General features: G+C 47.5%; 2 protein-coding genes across 10 annotated transcripts; one reads left to right on the top strand and one right to left on the bottom strand.

Annotated features, from left to right (window-relative positions):
* Nucleotides 1-975: 975 nt before the first annotated feature.
* marveld3 (MARVEL domain containing 3) lies at nt 976-4218 on the bottom strand. 5 transcript variants are annotated; one of them, XM_003970028.3, is made up of 4 exons: nt 3984-4218; nt 1973-2211; nt 1810-1904; nt 976-1722 (listed from the first exon to the last, which is right to left on the bottom strand). In XM_003970028.3, exons 1-4 carry the CDS (start codon nt 4035-4037, stop codon nt 1112-1114), a joined length of 999 nt encoding a protein of 332 aa, XP_003970077.1. In that variant the 5' UTR covers nt 4038-4218; the 3' UTR covers nt 976-1111. The 5 variants fall into 5 exon arrangements, with proteins under 5 accessions (XP_003970077.1, XP_011608575.2, XP_011608578.1 ...); XM_011610273.2 differs by lacking the exon at nt 3984-4218 and adding an exon at nt 2502-3103; XM_011610276.2 differs by lacking the exon at nt 3984-4218 and adding an exon at nt 2443-2634 and having other exon boundaries at nt 1973-2227.
* On the top strand, nt 3276-17206 carry usp10 (ubiquitin specific peptidase 10). Of its 5 annotated transcripts, none has more exons than XM_029845787.1 (15): nt 3276-3526; nt 6287-6355; nt 6489-6534; nt 6807-6866; nt 8109-9338; nt 10445-10536; nt 10638-10747; nt 10826-10884; nt 10958-11061; nt 11541-11640; nt 12192-12369; nt 12843-13008; nt 13543-13687; nt 14066-14131; nt 14624-17206. In XM_029845787.1, the coding sequence occupies exons 1-15, from the start codon at nt 3503-3505 to the stop codon at nt 14809-14811; spliced, it is 2637 nt and encodes an 878-aa protein (XP_029701647.1). In that variant the 5' UTR covers nt 3276-3502; the 3' UTR covers nt 14812-17206. The 5 variants fall into 5 exon arrangements, with proteins under 5 accessions (XP_029701647.1, XP_011608581.1, XP_011608582.1 ...); XM_011610279.2 differs by having other exon boundaries at nt 3277-3526; nt 12189-12369; XM_011610280.2 differs by having other exon boundaries at nt 3277-3526; nt 8112-9338; nt 12189-12369; nt 14624-14811.
* Nucleotides 17207-18204: the final 998 nt, after the last annotated feature.

Below are 18204 nucleotides of genomic sequence, written 5' to 3'. Positions count from 1 at the left end.
TTGTGCACCATATCTGATGTCTGGATTTACGTGGGTTTAAATCTTAGGCCTTTTTTCATTTATTAACAGTAAGGAAAGACCTACAGAATCATGTTGGTAAATCCCTTTTGTGTGTGTGTGTGTGTGAGGCATAAGTTCTAGAGAGAGAGGGAGTTAAACTTCCGGTTTTAATGTATATTTCCTTCTCAGCTAACAGAACTGAAGCTGATTGGGAACAATTGTAATGCTTTAAGTGAATAATTGTGTTAGATGTGGGCAACAAGGCCAAGTGTAGATAAACAAGAGAGCATAGAGAACATAACTATTACAATATACAAATATACCTATTACAATATATAAATATATATATATTACAATATATAGATTGTGACGCGTTTCCAGGCAGAATCCGACTCCTTTCATCTTTGTCAGTTTTAATGAAAATTCTGCCATTATTGTTTGTTTTTTTTACAATTAACTATATTGTCGTGTTTTTGTCCACCGAGTTAAATCTGCACTACAAAAATGTTTGTATTGATGCTCATATTTCATATTTCATGGGGAGACGCCATCTCACGATGAACTTTGTGACCCAGTGTGAAACACACAGTAAATCTGCCATCTGTTGGTGAAGCTCAGCATGAAACACTGAGCTCATCTGGCAATATAAGGAACATTTGCATTTTCTGCTACTGGCAGTGGAATATTTACATCTAAAGCTCCATCATAAATGCTGACAGGAGCAGAGGATGTGAAGCAGGTAGAGAAACCGAGCTGTGACTTATATGGGATATTTCAGGTTTGAAATCAAAACGTATCTGTTTCATTGGTGGATTAAAATGAATCATCAATAAATCCATTTTGATGGATCCGCACGTAAAAAGTCGAAAATCTTTTTCTAGATATTCAAACTTGTTCCAACCTGGTTCCCTAATTGTTGCAAGACTCTTTATTCTCGGGTCCTAATCAATGTTTTTAAATCAAGTCAACACGACTGTGGACACGCCATCGCCAACATTTATTGTAAAAAAATAAGACACGTGTACAAAAGGTGTAGGAAAATATAAAATCAGAAATATAAAAGAAAGCCAGAAGACGGATTCTGCTTCACCGGGTGGTTAAAGTATAAAGCTTAGAGATGATTGTCCTGGTTCCTTCTCTGCTTCTTCAGCTCCCGCACCGACCTGAACGCTCTGACCGCCAACACCGCGCCCACGATAAAAACAAACACCCCCACGGCCGCAAAGAGGCCGCCGGCGACATCGGCGCCGTGGAACTGGCACTCGAAGCCCTGGTGACCTTTACTTTTGTACATCTGCTCGCGCTCCTTACAGATGGGGTCGTCGTACGTTTCCCGCAGCTTGATAAAGTAGAAGGCCATCCCGGGAATGTAGCCCAGCGCTATCAGGGCATTGAGCAGAGCCTCCCCCAGCAGCACCGGGGGCCACCGGTACGTGACCCTGAACACCCCCAGGGCGAGCGCGGCACAGGCGTAGACCATCAAGAGCCCGCCACAGACCATCGTGAAGACATACGGGGGCCGCTTCAGCTGATGAAAGAGGCGGTCCAGCTCCATCACCCTGTCGGCGTCGGCTCCTGTGAAAGCGCCGGCCCCCCCAAAGTGGTAGGCGTAGACTCCGCCCAGGCCGGCCAGATTACGGTAGCCGCCGTTGTTGCTGTACGGCACGCCAGCGCAGATGGTGATCAGCAGATTGACGAAGAGCTCCATGAGCTGGCAGAGGCCTGGCAGAGACGGTCACATCACGGATAAATGAACACGGGACGCCGATGAGACACACTGAAAGATTCAGACGGCGCCGATATTCTTGCCTCTGCTGGTCAAGATGTATCTGAGATTGTAAAGAGAGGATTTGTGTTGTTCATAGTGCTCCTCTTCAGGGGAATACGCCCATGGTTCTTCAGACCTATCAGGAGGAGGATATTTCAACATTATTTGGCAACCGAGTGTGAAACCTTCGCGTGAGCGTCCTACATCCTCGAGGGCCCTTCAGGGTGGCGATCCCTGCGGGCAGGCGTCCCCATGTCAGAGGCAGTTGTCGCGTCCCTCTCTCGGGTTTGTTTGGAACGGCTGTCACCAGCAGAGCCTCTCTTGTCCACATCTCTGGGCGTTTGGTTGCGGTCTCTGGTGTCGCGGTCTCCCCTGTGTGAATAGTCCTTATCTCTGCTCTCGTGATAACTTGTGTCGTGGTTTCTCCTGGCCATCACCTTCGCCTGAGGAAAAACAGAACTGGATGGACGTTCATTAGACAGACCCCAATAAATCCAGAGGAAAGTGGTCTTAGATGGTCTTCTCATTATTATTATTATTAATTATGAAGTTCGTATGACTGGTGGGAGTTTGAGCATTAAAACACAGAGAAAACCTGACGTTCTGTTTCTGCATGCCTAGCTCAACATAGGCTGTTTGTGTTTTGGTTCACGTTTCATAAAATCGCGCTTTACCTGTTGTTAGTTCGTTGTTCACTTGAAAATACGGTTTATAAAGCATCATTGTGTCCCACCTGTGAAGTTGCAAATCCAAGATTTCTGGCTTCTTTGACCAAAGACGATGACAAAACTCCACCGTTCAACACTTCCTGTTTGATTCTTTCCTCCTGGCGCTCACCTGCACGAAGCCACGCCCCCTGGCTCCACCATGTTCTACGTTTATTTAATATTTCTACCTTGTATTTTAAATGAGCATACATTCCTCCACAAGTAATACAATCTTACAAGGTGTTACATCTATTTTCTGCGGAATCATGACGCAGTTTTATTTCCGACCAACCGGTCGATCCATGTTCAAAGGTTCGAAGTGAATGAAAACCCTAATTTTTCTGTTTTATCCGTGCAAAATTAAAACTCGTGCGATTAATTCCCCAACCCGGACGTAAAAGCGCAAGCATGTGTAAAGTTAATCTCAAAGGTAGTGGCATTTTCTGCGCTTTGAAGAATTATATGAACAATAAAAACATCTTTCATGAACACATTCGGCACCAGAACATCTGTATTTAATAAGCAGAGACAGGTTTTCCCCGCTATTTATTTTTGAATAAAAGTAATTATTCCAAATTCAAGGATATTATATACGTTATATGTCTTAGAATTATTGATTATGCGTTCAGTTAACTTCGATAAATGTTGCTTCGAGCGCAAAACAAGATTAACAATTAAACAAACCGACAAGTATTAAGAGACTTTTATTGTGAAGTCAGAAGTCCGACCATTACCGGAAGTGATTGCCACTATTCCCGAGCTCGCGCTTCCGCTTCACCGACCGCGCGCTGCCTTTGCTAGTAAGCGAGGAAGAGGCTAGACAGAAATGGCGGTGACGGTACGGCGAGTAGCATGAAGTGCTGATGCATTGCACGGATCAAAACAGGCTGCCTTCCAGGACAACGTCGGGAAAATGGCAATGACGTCGAAGTAGGACACGTTTTGACACTGTCATTACAAATCTGCTACGCCCCTACCCGGAGAGTTTCCATCTTGTCAGCGGAGGGGAGAAAACCTTACCGGGAGCATGGCTTCATCTTACAGCAACCAGGTAGCTTAGCTAGTGGCTAATATTAGCCTACAAAACAAGTCCACAAGCGTTGCAACGCTATTTATGGGCGTAGGAATGCCCGTCATTTCTTCGTTTTTTTTCTAAAATACCCCCATAGCGTTTTAACACGTTGACCGGATGCATGCTGAAACGTAAAACATCTTCTTATTAATGTCATTGAAAATGTTAAGTACCAAAAAGTGCTTGCTAATACCTCTAAGCCCATTGAAACGCCGTCAGCATGGTGGCTAACAGGCCTCGGTTGTTTCCATTCAAATGAGATGGCAGTAATATTTGCATTTTGGGGGGGGAGTCCGACCCCTGAGACGAGGATAATGACACGAATTATCGATCGATGTGTTGCTTATGACACTTTAACGGGTGACCGAGCGGGTGTCAGCTGCTATATCCCCTAGCTAAGTGGCACTCAAAACTGCTGCGTGTATGCATGGCCCACCTGTGCAACGCTGCCCAGGGCCTTGTGGGAGAGCACGCTTCCACCGTTCCTCATCGCTGCCGCCCGTTTGTTCCGAGCTCTAGACCCAACACAGTGTTAGTTTGCTCCATGTTTTTCATTGTGGTCTCCCAGACGGTCGCGGCCGAGGGTGGAACGCGATTCGCCCTGCTCAGCTAGCATTTAGCGAGCTAGCTGCTGTGCACAGGTGGTGCGGTTCTGCTCTGCAGTCCGTCCGCTAGCGGCTCGGCTAAGCCCAGTTGCGACATTATTGGGCCTGAAGTGATCTCGAAGGTGATTTGTGAATGGAATTTTGCTGGTGTCACGCAAGAGTGCGGTTGTCCAATGTGTTGCGGGTGTGAAGTGGAGCCGCGGCCGGTTCCATGTGACAGAATCCGGGTTTTTTATGTCTTAAGAAGTGAAACAAGTGCGGAGGCCCCATCTGAACTGTTACTGCAGAATATTCATTTACCAACAAGTTTGGGTGGTTACAAATACATTGCAGCAAAGAAAATCTTTAAGAAGTAATTATTTTGCTTAATCTTAAAATTAAATGCTTTATTCTTATTTTTCTTTAAAAAAAAAAAAAAAAAAAAAAAGAAGAGCCTGCATGACGAGGGACATGCAGGTGAAAATGTCAGTTTTTATAACTTCTGCAAGTGTGACCTGTTGGGAATGATCAGGCCGACTGGCTTCATGCTCATACATATCCTCAAATGTATTGAATCACTCTCTGCTACTTTACTATCCGGTAGGTTTAGGTTTATTTATGTTCTTGCAGAAAAAGTTAGTGAGTGTAACTGTCACATTGATCCACTCTTTTTAGAAAGGACGGATGGAGCTGTACAGCCGTAAATGTCAATACATAAACAGGTGTGGCAGACAAATACCTACTCGTAGAACGGGACAGACTCCTACCATGAAGAGATATGAGAGGGGAATTCTGTAAAGTGCTGCTGCGGCCCTACGTCCCATTCTGGACTGGACTCTTCACCAGTATTCTTCTGACAGTTGTTTTTACTAGAGAATTGGTACCTGAACTCATCACGCCGGACTGGCCGCGCCAGCGCTCTGATTGGCTGTTCAGGTTTAAATGGACGGACCTTGACAAGAATCTAAAGTGCACAAGGCGGTAAACAAACATTGCACATGGAGCTCAGCCTCTTAGCAGGATTCTGCACAGCGGTGCGGCAGCAAGGCCCCGTGCACGTTCTCTTTATCTGCACACAATGACGGGGGAACAGGGCTGTAGCCCTTTCTAAGGGATGGAGGGACGTGACGATGAGGGTTTAAACTCTTGCACTAATGTCCCCAAACATGTGACGGGGGATCTTGTGTCTTTGATAAAAGGTGTGTTGCTACACCGACGCTGAAGGTTTCTCACAGCTGACCAATATTTGCAAGCTGTTGCTGTCACTTTGATGCCGGATAAATGAGACGGCGGCACGTTTATCCTCCGCAAACTGATTAAAAGGGGATTTTCTGGCGCGGCCCTGACGTGTCCGATCACTCTGATGGAGAACTGAAGTGGATTGGGGCCTGAGGCTCTGAAAATTAACCCGCTCACTCCGGCGTTGCTCCCGGGGTCCGGTCCCACTGCGCCCTCGCGTACGACGGCCTCGCTAAACGCGAGGTAATTTGCTGTAATCCTCGGCGCAAACGAGCAGCAGAGGAAGCTTATTGTGGCACGTGTGGCACGCCTGCAGAATGGAGCAAAGGGCCATTCTTTCTGTTGTGGTCGCATTAGCCTCCCCGAGACCCTTGGATTACAGCCGGCTGTTTACCGCCCGTAGTGCCGCTTCAGCAGTGTGGCGCGGGGCCGCGGTGGGAAAGAATTACATATGCTTGAGCTGCACTTTCTTTTCTCTGTGCGTCCTCTTTTCACGTCGCTCTGAGAGGATTAGCGGCGCGGCGAGTGGGTTCGTGTCACCGTCTCTTCGCCGTGACGTCGGCCGTCAGGCCTGTCGCACAACTGCTGCTGGGGGGGGGGGGGGGGGGGGGGTTGTGACGGACTGGTGGATTTAATCAGGCCCCAGAACCTGTAAAGCAACTGCTCTACTCCAGCATTTATAATTTGCACACACACACACACACTATAATTTGGTGAACTTGGCTTTGAGCCGTTTGTGTTGAAGGTTTGTGCACGAGTCAGCATGACTCGGCACTGGTTGGGCTTTGCCCTTTGGACGCGCCACGGTTTAAACGGTGGCTCGGTAACGACTTTGTTATAAATTGGTGATAAATGAGTTTTCTTGGGCGCATCGAACGTGCGCGGTCTAACGTTGAAACGTGATTTGTGTCCACAGTACTTCTTCGGGGAGTTCAGCGCTGATGAGATCAATCAGTTCTTTGTGACTCCGCGGGGTTACGTGGAGGTAAGGCAGAAGATGCTGGTCGGCACCACTGGCAGCGCTCACGTCACATATGAACAAAACCAGATTCCTTCTCTTGAAACGGCCTTTTTTCCAGCCCGATTGCCCAAAATAATCCTGTATTCTCTCCTTGCAGCTTCCCCCCTTCAACGACAAGGTTCCATGTGTCACTCAGTCTTCTGGTAAGTACATTCTGACGACCTTTTATTGTTGGATAGAACTGAGATACTGGAAAAAAGGAATGTCCCTAGTTTTAATTCGCCGTATTATTTGAGAGCCCATCTCGCCTCGCCGGGTGATATTTGCAGTTTTAGGTTTGACCACATGTACAACAGCATTTCTATTGTTTAGCATCCGTTGATACTTCATTTTCATGCATTTTGTGCCACCAAATGTAGCAGCAGCCCATGTGTCCGTGATACCTGCCTTACCTTGATTTGTATTGATTATTCAGGAAGTTACTGCACTCCTGCTGTACCTTATATTATGGAGTCAATGGGACTGCAGGTCTGCGGTGAGTTAAGCAGTCTGACGGCCTGTGGCTTGACTAGCTGTTGAATGTTTGCTGTAAAACTCCAAATCCAGGCTTCAAAAACTGGTGGCTTCCTAAACCCTCTGCCTGTGTACTTTTCTCTTGGCTTTTGGTAAAACCTGTCGAGCTTTGCATGCTCAAGACGCTGTCAAGCGTCTTATCTTTCCTCGCCAATAATGCATTTTCAACGTCACAGGGACTCAAAGTTCAGTTAAACCCAGTCTGAGCCAGATTAACAGCACAGCTCATTATCCCAGGGGCTAGTTGTGGGTTCTAACCTGGGCCTTTTTAGCCTCGTGTGTTAAAGGTTTGGTTGGTGGATGAGTATTTTCATTCTAACCTAACTCGGCAGTAACGTCCCGGTGTTGACATTTCCATTGACCGCTGAGCTCATCAACGTCGCCGATGGTTTGCACTTACTAATGTTTTCCCCTTCTTATGCTCACACTGCATAATCATTTTAAACAGAAATATCTTAAATCAGTTCTTTCTGTGCTCTGTTGCATTGCTTTTAAAACCGCAGCCCTTTTTCTCATCGTTGCAGCCCTTATTTCAGGGGTCAGAGGACATTAAATGCAAGAATCAACATGTCCTCATGTTTTCCACTTAGTGGTGCAGAACTAGCACGAGCTCCTTTAGAACACAAGCATTAGACATTATTCTCTTATATTCATCTAACAAATATCAAGACTTAATTCCAAGTAAGTGTTTTGTTTTCCTCCTCCACATTGTTTTATTTTATTCTCGGGCCTTTGACCAACTGTGAATGGTCATAAAGGATTTTAAATGGCCCATTTGAACGCCATTTAAATAGGCAGCAATTACTGAAAAGACTCCCCAGAGATTGGCTGCTCATCTTTTCTAATGTGACAACCACTCAATTTTATTCAAGGACACTTAATAAAACCCTTGATAGTAACTAGGGACTGTTTTTGAACAACGGATCACAAAAAGGAAATTAAAATTTATTAACCAGCCGTTTTGTAGCCTCGCTTGGCTTCACATGAGTCCTCGTGGAATTTGTTGTTCTGATCAGAGTTCCAACATTAGTGTTTGGAACTAAAAATAGGCCTTATTTGATTTCTGATGCAGCCACAACCTTGTAACCGCTTGGCCGCTGCATCCTAAATTCTAATATGATGGTTTCCTCATTGTTAGTGTAGCGCAACAGTTTCCCATGGAGTCCGAATGTGTATGTTTCTAACTCATTTAATGTAATTGCAGCAGAAGACTATCAGCGCATTGAATTTGGCGTTGACGAGGTGATGGACTCCGAGTCTGTGGGAGGGAAGGATCAGTTGTACAAGGTGTCGAGCACCCTCAACCCCCAGGCTCCAGAGTTCATCCTGGGCTGCCAGCCCGTGCAGAAGGCTCTGCAGGCTTCCGCCCCGGCAGCCGACGTCCCCGACGAAACCCATTTCGACTCGCTGGATGGCCCTGACTCGGAGGCCTCGGCCCTGGACAATCACCAGACCTGCCAGGACATGGACGGTCTTCCCGGCAGCCTCGGACAACGAGAGAGGAAGAAAAAGAAAAAGCGTCCACCGGGATATTACAACTACCTGGACCCGTCCGGCGTCTTGGGCAACAACAGCGGCGGCGGCGTGGAGGGCGTGCCGGTCACGGCACTGGTGAACGGACATGCGCTCGGTGGCCCCCATCACCCTGCTGAAGAGGTGGACGGCAAGCCTCCGTCAGGGGCTGAACTCTCCATCCAAGCACCTGTGACTGCAACATCCAGCGATGCTGCGGCCGTAGCCAAACCTGCAACCACACCCACTGCCAATCAGAGGACTTGTGAAAGCCCTGACGCTTTTTCTTTGGACTTAAGCGGCTCTCCCTCTTCATCCGTTGGCAACAATGCAACTTCTTCCTCTTCGTCCTCGTGTCAGAGCAGTGGGATGACGGAAGAGCAGAGGACTGCTGAGCAGCAAGCAGACACTTTGGCTCCACAGAGCCCTGAACCTTCAGACGGCTCACAGAGCCCTAACTCCAAATCACCTCTTCCTGCTTTAGCTGGTGTGGCCTCCCCACCTGTAGCCATGTCGATTACAACTACTGAACTGGAGGGAAAGGGTTTAGCCGACAGTGGTCTGGCCAACGGACTCGCGGAGCCTGATAATCTCGACAGTACAGATGGACACAAAGAGGACTGTGAGAGTGGGGAGCAGCCGCAGCACAGCTCCTCAGACTCTGGTGGCCAGGCAGCTGTGGCGGAGCAGGCCCATTCCCCTGCCACCCCAGCTGCACCTAATGCCACTCTCCCCAAGTCTTGGGCTAGCCTCTTCCACAATTCAAAGCCTGTACCTGGGGGCCCTCAAGCGTTCGTGGAGGTCAAAAACGTGGAAGTTGTGTCCCCGTCGCTTGCTACACCAGAGCAGCCTGAGAAAGTTGTGGAATTAAAAAATGGCCCTGTGCATGTGTCAGAGGATCCCATGGCTCCTAAACTTGCAGGTATTATATGGAGATGCTCATAGTAAACTTGCAGAAACTACTTAAAAGTGTGTAGCTTTGGCTCGAAAGCGCTATGAAGCGTGATGTTCCCAACTCGTCCACCTGATGGCAGCATCGAGTCAATTATCCTCTGACTGCTTGGAGTCTGTTTCTGTGTGTATTCCCAGCTGTTGTTCAAGATTCATTCTGATGCTGCGCCTATAGTAATGCACTTTTATATCCAGTGTTATATTTTAAATGTTTTTGAATTACTTGTGGATGACTTGACAGAAAAAAATAGAATTTCTGGTCGCAATTATGGTCAAGAATCTCGCCACCAGATTCCCTCCAGATGGTGCGAGCACAGGTCCAGCAGAGCTGTCAGATCCTAACTTGTTGCTCATATTTATGTCGCGTATCATTTTCTTTATCACACATCATAAGTAAATCAGGGGTGCCTCTCTGTCTTGTTGGCAACAGAACAGAATTCTCAGAATTAAGATATGCCCCCTGAACCATAGAAGCGTACGGTGTTCAAATGTATGTGCGTAAGAGGGTGGAAGTATGGCGTTCACCGTGCAAATTTTGATGTGTCGGTTCATTCGGTCGACCTGAAAAAGTGCTAAAAGTCGTTATTTAAATTACCGCTATGCATCTGTGATGCCTGTCACACGGCTTAGCTAAATTTCAACAAGGTCTTATTGGGATACATTTCAGTCACACCAAGTGGTCATGTGATTTAGGACAGGAAGCTGATAAAAAAGGTGAATTTACACCCATGTTCGACGCCCCCCTTGCCAGTCCACACACACCGCGCGGTTTTAATGACCACAGAAGACGAGCACAGCTCAACGTGTTCGGGTTTCATTGTGAGGTGATGTAGGTGCCGGGCTGCGTCCACGTTACCATGGGAGCCGTCTGTTTGAGTGGCAGTCTCCCTTCCTAGGCGTGGTAAATGAAATCATCTTGACATTCAGACGAGCCTGTTGTGTTGTCACAAGCGGCAGGAATGTGAGATTGAACATTTGTGTTTTGTGAGTGCTGATAATCATGTGTGTGACTGCCTGTTTGAGTGGCACTGCATGTGGCCTCCTATTTAAATACATTGTATGTGTTTGAATCCCCAGAACTTATTGAAAATGTGAAGTTGATACATAAACCAGTGTCTTTGCAGCCGAGAGGACTCGTCAACAAGGGGAACTGGTGCTACATCAACGCTGTATCCTTCCACGCTGCTTTTCTCTCTCATTTCCCCCGAGCTCCATCCATTTTGACGTGTCCACCGCCTGTCCGTTGTCCTCCCTGACTCTGAACGCTCAGACGCTACAGGCTCTGATCGCATGTCCACCCATGTATCACCTGATGAAGTCCATCCCTATGCTGAGTGAAACACAGAGGCCATGCACCTCCACACCCATGATGGACAATTTGTAAGTAGCTCTCGACAGTTGTTATCAAATCGACTATCGGACGTCTGCCGGGGAGTCACGGTTTTGTCTCTCTGCCAGCGTGAGGCTCGTGAATGAGTTCAACAACATGCCTGTGCCATCTAAAGCGAAGCAGCAAGGTAAGGCCGTCCAACTTCATGCCTGTGTCCACGTCTCTGTCAGAAACTGCAGTAGGCTGTCTTGTCTCTGCAGCCGTGGGGGACAAGGTGATGAAAGACATCCGGCCCGGCGTTCCCTTCGAACCAACCTACATTTATAAACTCCTCACTCTCATCAAGTCGAGCCTGTCGGAGAAGGTGAGCGAGCTGCAAAGTTAGTGGGTTCAGATGGTCTCGATAGGTGCTGGGATGTCTTTAAAATGTGAATTCTCTTGGCACGATGCTACAAAAGCTGCTTCATTTATAAATGCAATACACCTGTTTTCAGAAATAAATATTTCTTCAAAATGAATGTGACCCAAAAAAATGTACACACCTTGCAATTAGTGGTACATTTAGTCTGGAACAGAGTGTTCTGGAGATAGTTTTAGGTTTCACACACCTGAATATTCCAGCTTGCGCATCGACTGGCTGAGTCAGTTATAATGGAATTAATAAATAAGTATTTTTATCTCTTATATTTAACGAGACCTGCGCATCCTGTCTTATTGTGGGGGGGGGCAGCTTCATTTCCCTCACCAAATGGCTGATTGCACAGTAAAATGTGCACGGTTGTGAGTAAGCTCATCTTGCAGAGGAGTTTAATTGTTGCTGATGGCCTGGTTCTTCGCTCTTAGGGTCGACAGGAGGACGCAGAGGAGTATCTTGGCTTCACTCTTAATGGATTGCATGAGGAGATGCTGGCGTTGAAAAAACTCATTTCGCCTCAGGAAGAGAGTGAGTCTTTTTCCCCCTCCCCGTTCTGTGTTGAAACCTCTTCGCTACAGCTTCAGCCTCGTTTAATTTATGTTTTGAATATCAGCAGTGTTTTTGTTTTGAAGAAAAATTAATTGAATTAATTTCTGGATCCACTCAGTGACTCGAGGGAGAGAGTGCATCAAATATGTATATAATTGGTTTGATTGATTGGCAATAAAACATCGAGGGGAGATTTGCTGCGAATGTAACGATACTGTTGCCAATGACGACGCGGTGCCTCGTCAACCTTTTCTGTCCGTTAGTGTGAAGGTTTTTCAGGGATTAAAAGGTTTTGGCACAGTTGCATTGCTACATACCACCCAGAAGTAGCCAAGAAAAAGGGTCTAAAACATCTGACACAAAGAAACATGACAGAATTGGGGTGTCGATCCTAAATCTGCAAAGCAAAATAATCCAGACGCTCCCCGTCAGGGATACGGCCGCAGCCTCAGTGGAGGGTTGGTTCCACTTCAGGTCATCTAAAGTCGTGACCTCTAAAATGTGCTTCTCCTTCACGGGTCGTCCAGAAGCTCCCACGCCCAACGGGCCCGAGTCCCAGTCCGGCGTGGAGGAAGATGCTGCTGATAAGGACGAAGAGGGCAGCGAGGACGAGTGGGAGCAAGTTGGCCCCAGAAACAAGACCTCCATCACTCGCCAGGCCGACTTCGTCCGCACCCCCATCACTGACATATTTGGTGGCCACATCAGGTATGTTGAGGGGTGGATCCGGAGGGATGACGTTACCACATTTGGACATATTTGTGTCTTTAGAGAGACTGAGATAAAGTCCTTCAGGTTTTAAAGAGATTGGAGTGGTGAACCTGTGTGGGACTAACTTGCCTAAATAAGCCCCGCGTGTGGTTACATGATGTTTGCAGAGGTTTCCTAAACCCTCGACCGTGGTTATTTTGGTGCGTCCACACGTCCAGTCGATGCTCTCAGCCTCTATTCTGAGTAATTGGTTTCCACTTTGAAAATAGTTTTTCCCAATTAACGTCGCTGAAGCAGTCAACCATCAGGGACAGCCAGAATATCAGACTTCCCCTCACACACACACAGAAAGGCCAGATTAAATTTCACCCTGCTAATTACGATCTTCGTCATCTCCCCTGAAGGCGGCGGGCCCTCGGTGACCACGAACGCTACGTCTCCTTTAATCTCGCCCCTGTTTTCCTCTTCAGGTCGGTGGTGTATCAACAAAACTCTAAAGAATCGGCCACTCTGCAGCCCTTCTTCACCCTGCAGCTGGACATTCAGTCCGAGAAGATCCGCACTGTTCAGGAGGCGCTGGAAACCATGGTGGCGCGAGAATCGGTCCAGGGTTACACCTCGAAAACCAAGCAGGAGGTAGGAAGAACACACTCTTCGGCTCATTTGGTGCCTTTTGTCTGGAGTCCACCTATTAAAATGCTTTTATGCTTATCTTAAATTGTTATATTTGCAAAGTTTTAATATTGAAAATAAAGACGGAGGCGTGCAAGTGATACTCAAGCGTCTGACTGGCTCTCAGAATAGACTCTTTTGGCTTAATAATCGACATTTCATGAAGTTGATCATCAAGAAAAAGGCATATATCTTAATTGAGGTCTGAAAATGTGTCACGGGCGTTTTATTTATGACTCTGGGCTGAAGAACACATGATCCCCGACTGCTGAGCCCACTAGGACAGGCCAGCGTCAGGCACATCTGCTCCACAGATGTGTAATTGGCATATTTGTAACAGATAAAAGTAAAGTTTACGGCCTGCTTCTCTTCTGCGTGTCACTTCCCTCGAGCGTTTGGTGAAAAGTGCTCGTTCAGGGACGTTCTCTGCCGCTGCACGTCCCCATAAAGTGTCCCCGGACTTCACGTCTCCCGTGTGTTTGTTTCTTTGGGGTTTAGATTGAGATCAGCCGAAGGGTGACGCTGGAAGAGCTGCCCCCCGTGCTGGTGCTCCATCTGAAGCGCTTTGTGTTTGAAAAAACCGGAGGCTGCCAGAAGCTGAGCAAGAATATCGACTACCCCGTCGATCTGGAAATCAGCAAAGGTACGGCCTCATCCGGGGCCCAACACCCCGCAGGATTTAGATTTGACTTTGACTTTTAACGATGGCACAACCTGCGACACGTGAAAGCGCCATTTTCTGTGAAATCCCTCATTTTGGCCCTCGACAGGCAGCAGTTTTTCATGCATCAACAGGTTCCTGTGTTTCAGCCAGAGGATGATTGATGCCACAAAGTGGCCAAGCTCAACCCCGAGTGATTCCAATGTTCCCGCTGAGTGTTTCTGACATTCGTGGACGTAACTTTGCCTCGTGGGAAATCTGTTGACTGTTGGAGTTCTGATCATATTGATCAAATCAGGCTGCGGATCCTTCGGAGGGTTTTATTTACTTACTCACTTATTTTTTGCCTTTTCTCTTCAGATCTCTTGTCCTCTGGAGTGCGGAGCAAAGTTGTAAAAGGCCAAAGAACTTACAGGCTGTTTGCAGGTTTGTTTTATTCTTGGACTTCTGTCTTAATCAAGTTCCCATTAAAATACATTCAGTCCTGTTTACTGTCGTGCACGTCTCCTCCAGCTGGGGAGGCCTGTCTGATTTGAACTGGAATAGATTTCATTGTATCTCCGATCTAAGCTCTTTTATTGTCTCTGGGTCGTCACAAAGAGATCCAGCAGCTCCGTGAATTACTGCTGGAGCCGCGTCAGAATCCCGTGTTTTCTTTTACGCGCGCTCGTATTTTCGCAACAAGCTGCGTTGAAATCTATCCAGCGGGTCCTGCAAACGAAGATGATTGAAACCATATCTGCCGTGCACGTAAATGTTAATGAAAAGGATTTCAGCCTTTTCACTTCAGCAGTGATGAAACGTCCCGCTCGGCCTTCGAAACGACGTCCACTCCAGTATTTAAGCTTAAAATGAACCCCGAATGAATCCATTATCCATTAACGAGGCCCTCCCCCCTCCTCCCCTCTGTCTCAACAGTTGTCTATCACCATGGTAACAGTGCGACAGGTGGCCATTACACCACTGACGTCTTCCACATCGGGCTCAACGGCTGGCTGCGCATCGACGACCAGGCGGTCAAAGTCATCAACCAGTACCATTTGCTGAAGCAGTCCGCCGAGCGCACCGCCTACCTGCTGTACTACCGCCGCGTCGACCTGCTGTAGACACGCACGCAAACGCACCCCCCCCCCCACACACACACACACACACACACACACACCCTGAACCTACTCACAAGCATACATGCTCAGAACGCACACGTCGACATCCACACACGACACCAACACAGCAAACCCACCAACAGGAACACTGCCCGACTCGTTCCCTCGCAAAGATTCTGCTCTTCTTCCCCGTCGTTCCCGCTTTCCTGAAACCAGCTTTTCCAATGAAGAGGAGAACCCAGCTGCATTCGCCACCAGTTCCCCGTGACTGCTCTCTTCTTTGTGCACCACTGCTGTTTGTCTTTTTTCTTTTCTTTTTTTACTTTTAAAGCAACAAGGAAAGACTGAATTAGACGGTAGGAATGGACCTGAGACTGAGCCCCAAAGCTCAGCTCGGACCGCAGCCAGCGGGCGCGCACACAAAGAACTAGCTGAGAGAGGCTGCACACTGACTGCTGGGGTAATTCCTGTTGCACGAATTACCCTTCTGACCCCGAAAGAGAAGTGTTTGCCTTTTTAGTCAAAGAAAGTCATTGGCCGAATCGACTTGCCGCAGTTGAAAACGTGAATTTGTCCCATTGCATCTGCAGGGCCAACACCAGCATCATCCTGAGGCTCTCCTCCCCCGGGCCACTCCATCTTTTTTTGCCCCCACCACCGCCACCGCCACCAAAAATCATTTCCTCGTGTTTCTGGTGCTTTTAAACTTAGGTACAACTTGAGCCATCAAATATTGGGGGGGGGGGGACAAGGTGGCACATGGAAACGGATGTGAAGAGCTTCCTTGTATTCAAGGGTCTTGTAATGGATTCTGGTTTAGATTTAGTCTATTTGAAATATAATTGCGCTTTAGGGTTTAATACGCAAGCTTCTCTGCACAAAGTATAAAATGATTATTACCATAAGACAGGCAAATGCATATTTTGCAACTATTTAGATGAAAAAGATTTTTTTTTTTTTAAAAAACTATAAAACTAGCTGAGTGAAAACTTGCTTGGGTCTAGTTTTAAGACTCAGTTCTTGCACTGGAGAGATGAGAACCAATCAGAACAGATTCCACTGCAGCGCCCCCCTCCTGTCTCTACCCACCCCCCTCTAAGGTTCCACCTGTGGATCGGTGGCTTTTAGAGTGTAGGTTTGAGCCACACACCCCCGTCTCCCCCATCCCCTCCGCCGACCCGACTTGGCTGATGGCGTGTGTCCACACACACACACACCCTCGGGAACACGTGCGCGCGCAGGGGGAGCTGCCTTAAATCAGTGTTTGATGTATTTCTACACACTGCGCAGGTCCGACGGACATCAGCGGCGAGTCTGGTGTCCGAGCGCTCGGACCTGACACCCGTTGACTCTTCAGTGCTTCAGAACCTGCCCTCCCGGTCCAGGGAGGGAGGATTTAGGGACGGGGGGAGCGGGGCGACACCTGTACCGCACGCTGCATAAACACCAAGGAAATGTGCACAAGAGGAGTTAGTGTTTGCTTTTGTTGAAAATATTGATTTATTATTATTATTTTGGATCATTCTTTGAATGTGATTTTTGTTGGTGTTGCTAAAAGATGTTGGGTTTTATTTTATTTTATTCCTCTTTGATTTCTTTTGTCCTCGTGCTCCTTCTCCCTCCCCCTCCCGCAAAAAGAACCCCTGCTTGCATTTGAATTGGATAAAAACACACAGGCTGAAGCACAATTATTAATAAAATTTAGTTCTTTGCTTGATGCTCATTTCCGTTTTGTTTTGCTCCCGCGTACCGTTTTGTTTTAAAGATGGAATTCCATGAAGACCCGTTTCCCTCCGATCGCCCTCAGTATTAACACAAATTCATCACTTGAAGCATTTCAGAATATTTCAGCTCTGCACTCCGGCTTGTGATTTTTGAGTTTTCTTTTGAAAATGAACAGAGTTGTAGGCGCGACGGCCGGTTAATCCCACGTTTCCATGCTTCCGTTTAGAGAAATCTCCGTTCGCCACAGCAGATTGAAGCGGCGTTTTTGTCCCAGCACTGTCCCGGCGTTTTGTCCCCCCGGCCCGTTTCATCACAGCTCACGACCACAGTTGGTGCAACGTGCCTGACGCGGCGCCTGATTTCTGCCTGCATTCGTCTCTCTCCGGTTTCCTTTCTCCCGCCTCTTTGACGTGTCGGGGGCGTCGGGCCTTTCGTACTCGGCGCTTTCTGTTGTGTAGATTTCAGTCTGTCGCCGCTGGTCAGGACATGTGCTGGTGAACCGCTTCAATAATGTGTCTTCAGTATGTACTAACACTGTTGTCTGCTGGGAAGTGTGGGGATATTGGTCTCGGGTGAGGGAGGGGACGGGCGGACAAAATCGATACTATCTTTTAATTTCAAGCCTCCAGCGTTCTATTTTGTTAATTGTTCAAATAAAGAATTGTTGCAAAAAGCAGTTTGCTAATGATGTGTAGTGGGACGATTGAACTGGGCTTTCTTTTGATCGGGTCGGTCCCGGACACCGCCGGTGTCTCCGCTCTGGCCTGCAGAACCATGTGCACAATAAAACGGAATGATCCACCGTGTCTTGGTCTACCACACGCTGCTATTTGGTTTCTTGTTGCTGTATGCTGAGTATTCCTAGTATGCTTTATCTCCCTGCTAATGTGGTCTCCCTGGCTGCCTCGGTGTCCGGGCCTTTCTTCGGGGGCCTCTTATTTGCTTTAATGGGAAGCAGACCCATTGAAAGTTTCTGCTGCGCAAGCTTCTTTTGCCCATTCTTACTCTAAAGTATTTATTCTACAGCTTCATTTGTCCAATGGAATGTGGTTTCTGCTCTCCAGCACAACACCCTCACTAATGACAGAAGGCAGCTACAGGAACCATTTTTCTCCGGGCTGAAGGGCAGATTGCATGTTTCGACACCCCCCGACAGACCACCTATGTTCACAAGTGTCTCCGCCGGCCTCAGATTATGATGTATGCCCCTCTCCCCACGGCTTTTGTTGAGGTTTTTGGTTTGTGGGAAAGGAGCAAAACATATTTCAGCACAAGCCGGTAATTTGGTCGAGAACGTGGCTGCAGAACAAGGAGCTGCGGCGTGGGATGTCCTCGCTGCTCTGCTGTAACCTGAGCGGGTCATCTGACCCCCCCCCCCCCCACAGATCAGAATAGTTCAGGGCCAAGATGAGTCCAGGAGAGGTGAATTTAAATCGGAACAATAAAGCCTTTATTACTGTCTGCTGTCGGAATCATGAACAGTGTTGTTAAACCTATCGAACAATGTCCACATTTGGACCCTGAGCGGCCCATTCACATGTAAGACAATGTACTGTTGTGTCTTTGGTGTATTTTATGTAAATATAAACTTTCATTTCAAAGGGATTAAAAACTTTCATTTCAAAGGGATTAAATGCCCAAACCAACGGGCTTTTCTGGCTAAAACCATGA

Source organism: Takifugu rubripes, chromosome 13 (assembly GCF_901000725.2).
Source record: "Takifugu rubripes chromosome 13, fTakRub1.2, whole genome shotgun sequence".
NCBI classification, from domain to species: domain Eukaryota; kingdom Metazoa; phylum Chordata; class Actinopteri; order Tetraodontiformes; family Tetraodontidae; genus Takifugu; species Takifugu rubripes.
This window is presented reverse-complemented; position numbering and strand designations above follow the sequence as displayed.

Bases quoted from the DNA above. Each gene is read 5' to 3' on its own strand.
- usp10 (XM_011610279.2), top strand. From the start codon at position 3,503: ATGGCTTCATCTTACAGCAACCAG. The intron at 6,867-8,108 runs GTGAGTTAAGCA...ATGTAATTGCAG, and splicing joins AATGGGACTGCAGGTCTGCG to CAGAAGACTATCAGCGCATT. The intron at 11,062-11,540 runs GTGAGCGAGCTG...CTTCGCTCTTAG, and splicing joins AGTCGAGCCTGTCGGAGAAG to GGTCGACAGGAGGACGCAGA.
- marveld3 (XM_011610273.2), bottom strand. From the start codon at position 2,687: ATGTATGCTCATTTAAAATACAAGGTAGAAATATTAAATAAACGTAGA. The intron at 2,212-2,501 runs GTGGGACACAAT...GTTTTTCCTCAG, and splicing joins TTGGATTTGCAACTTCACAG to GCGAAGGTGATGGCCAGGAG. The intron at 1,905-1,972 runs GTAGGACGCTCA...TCCTCCTGATAG, and splicing joins CCTGAAGGGCCCTCGAGGAT to GTCTGAAGAACCATGGGCGT.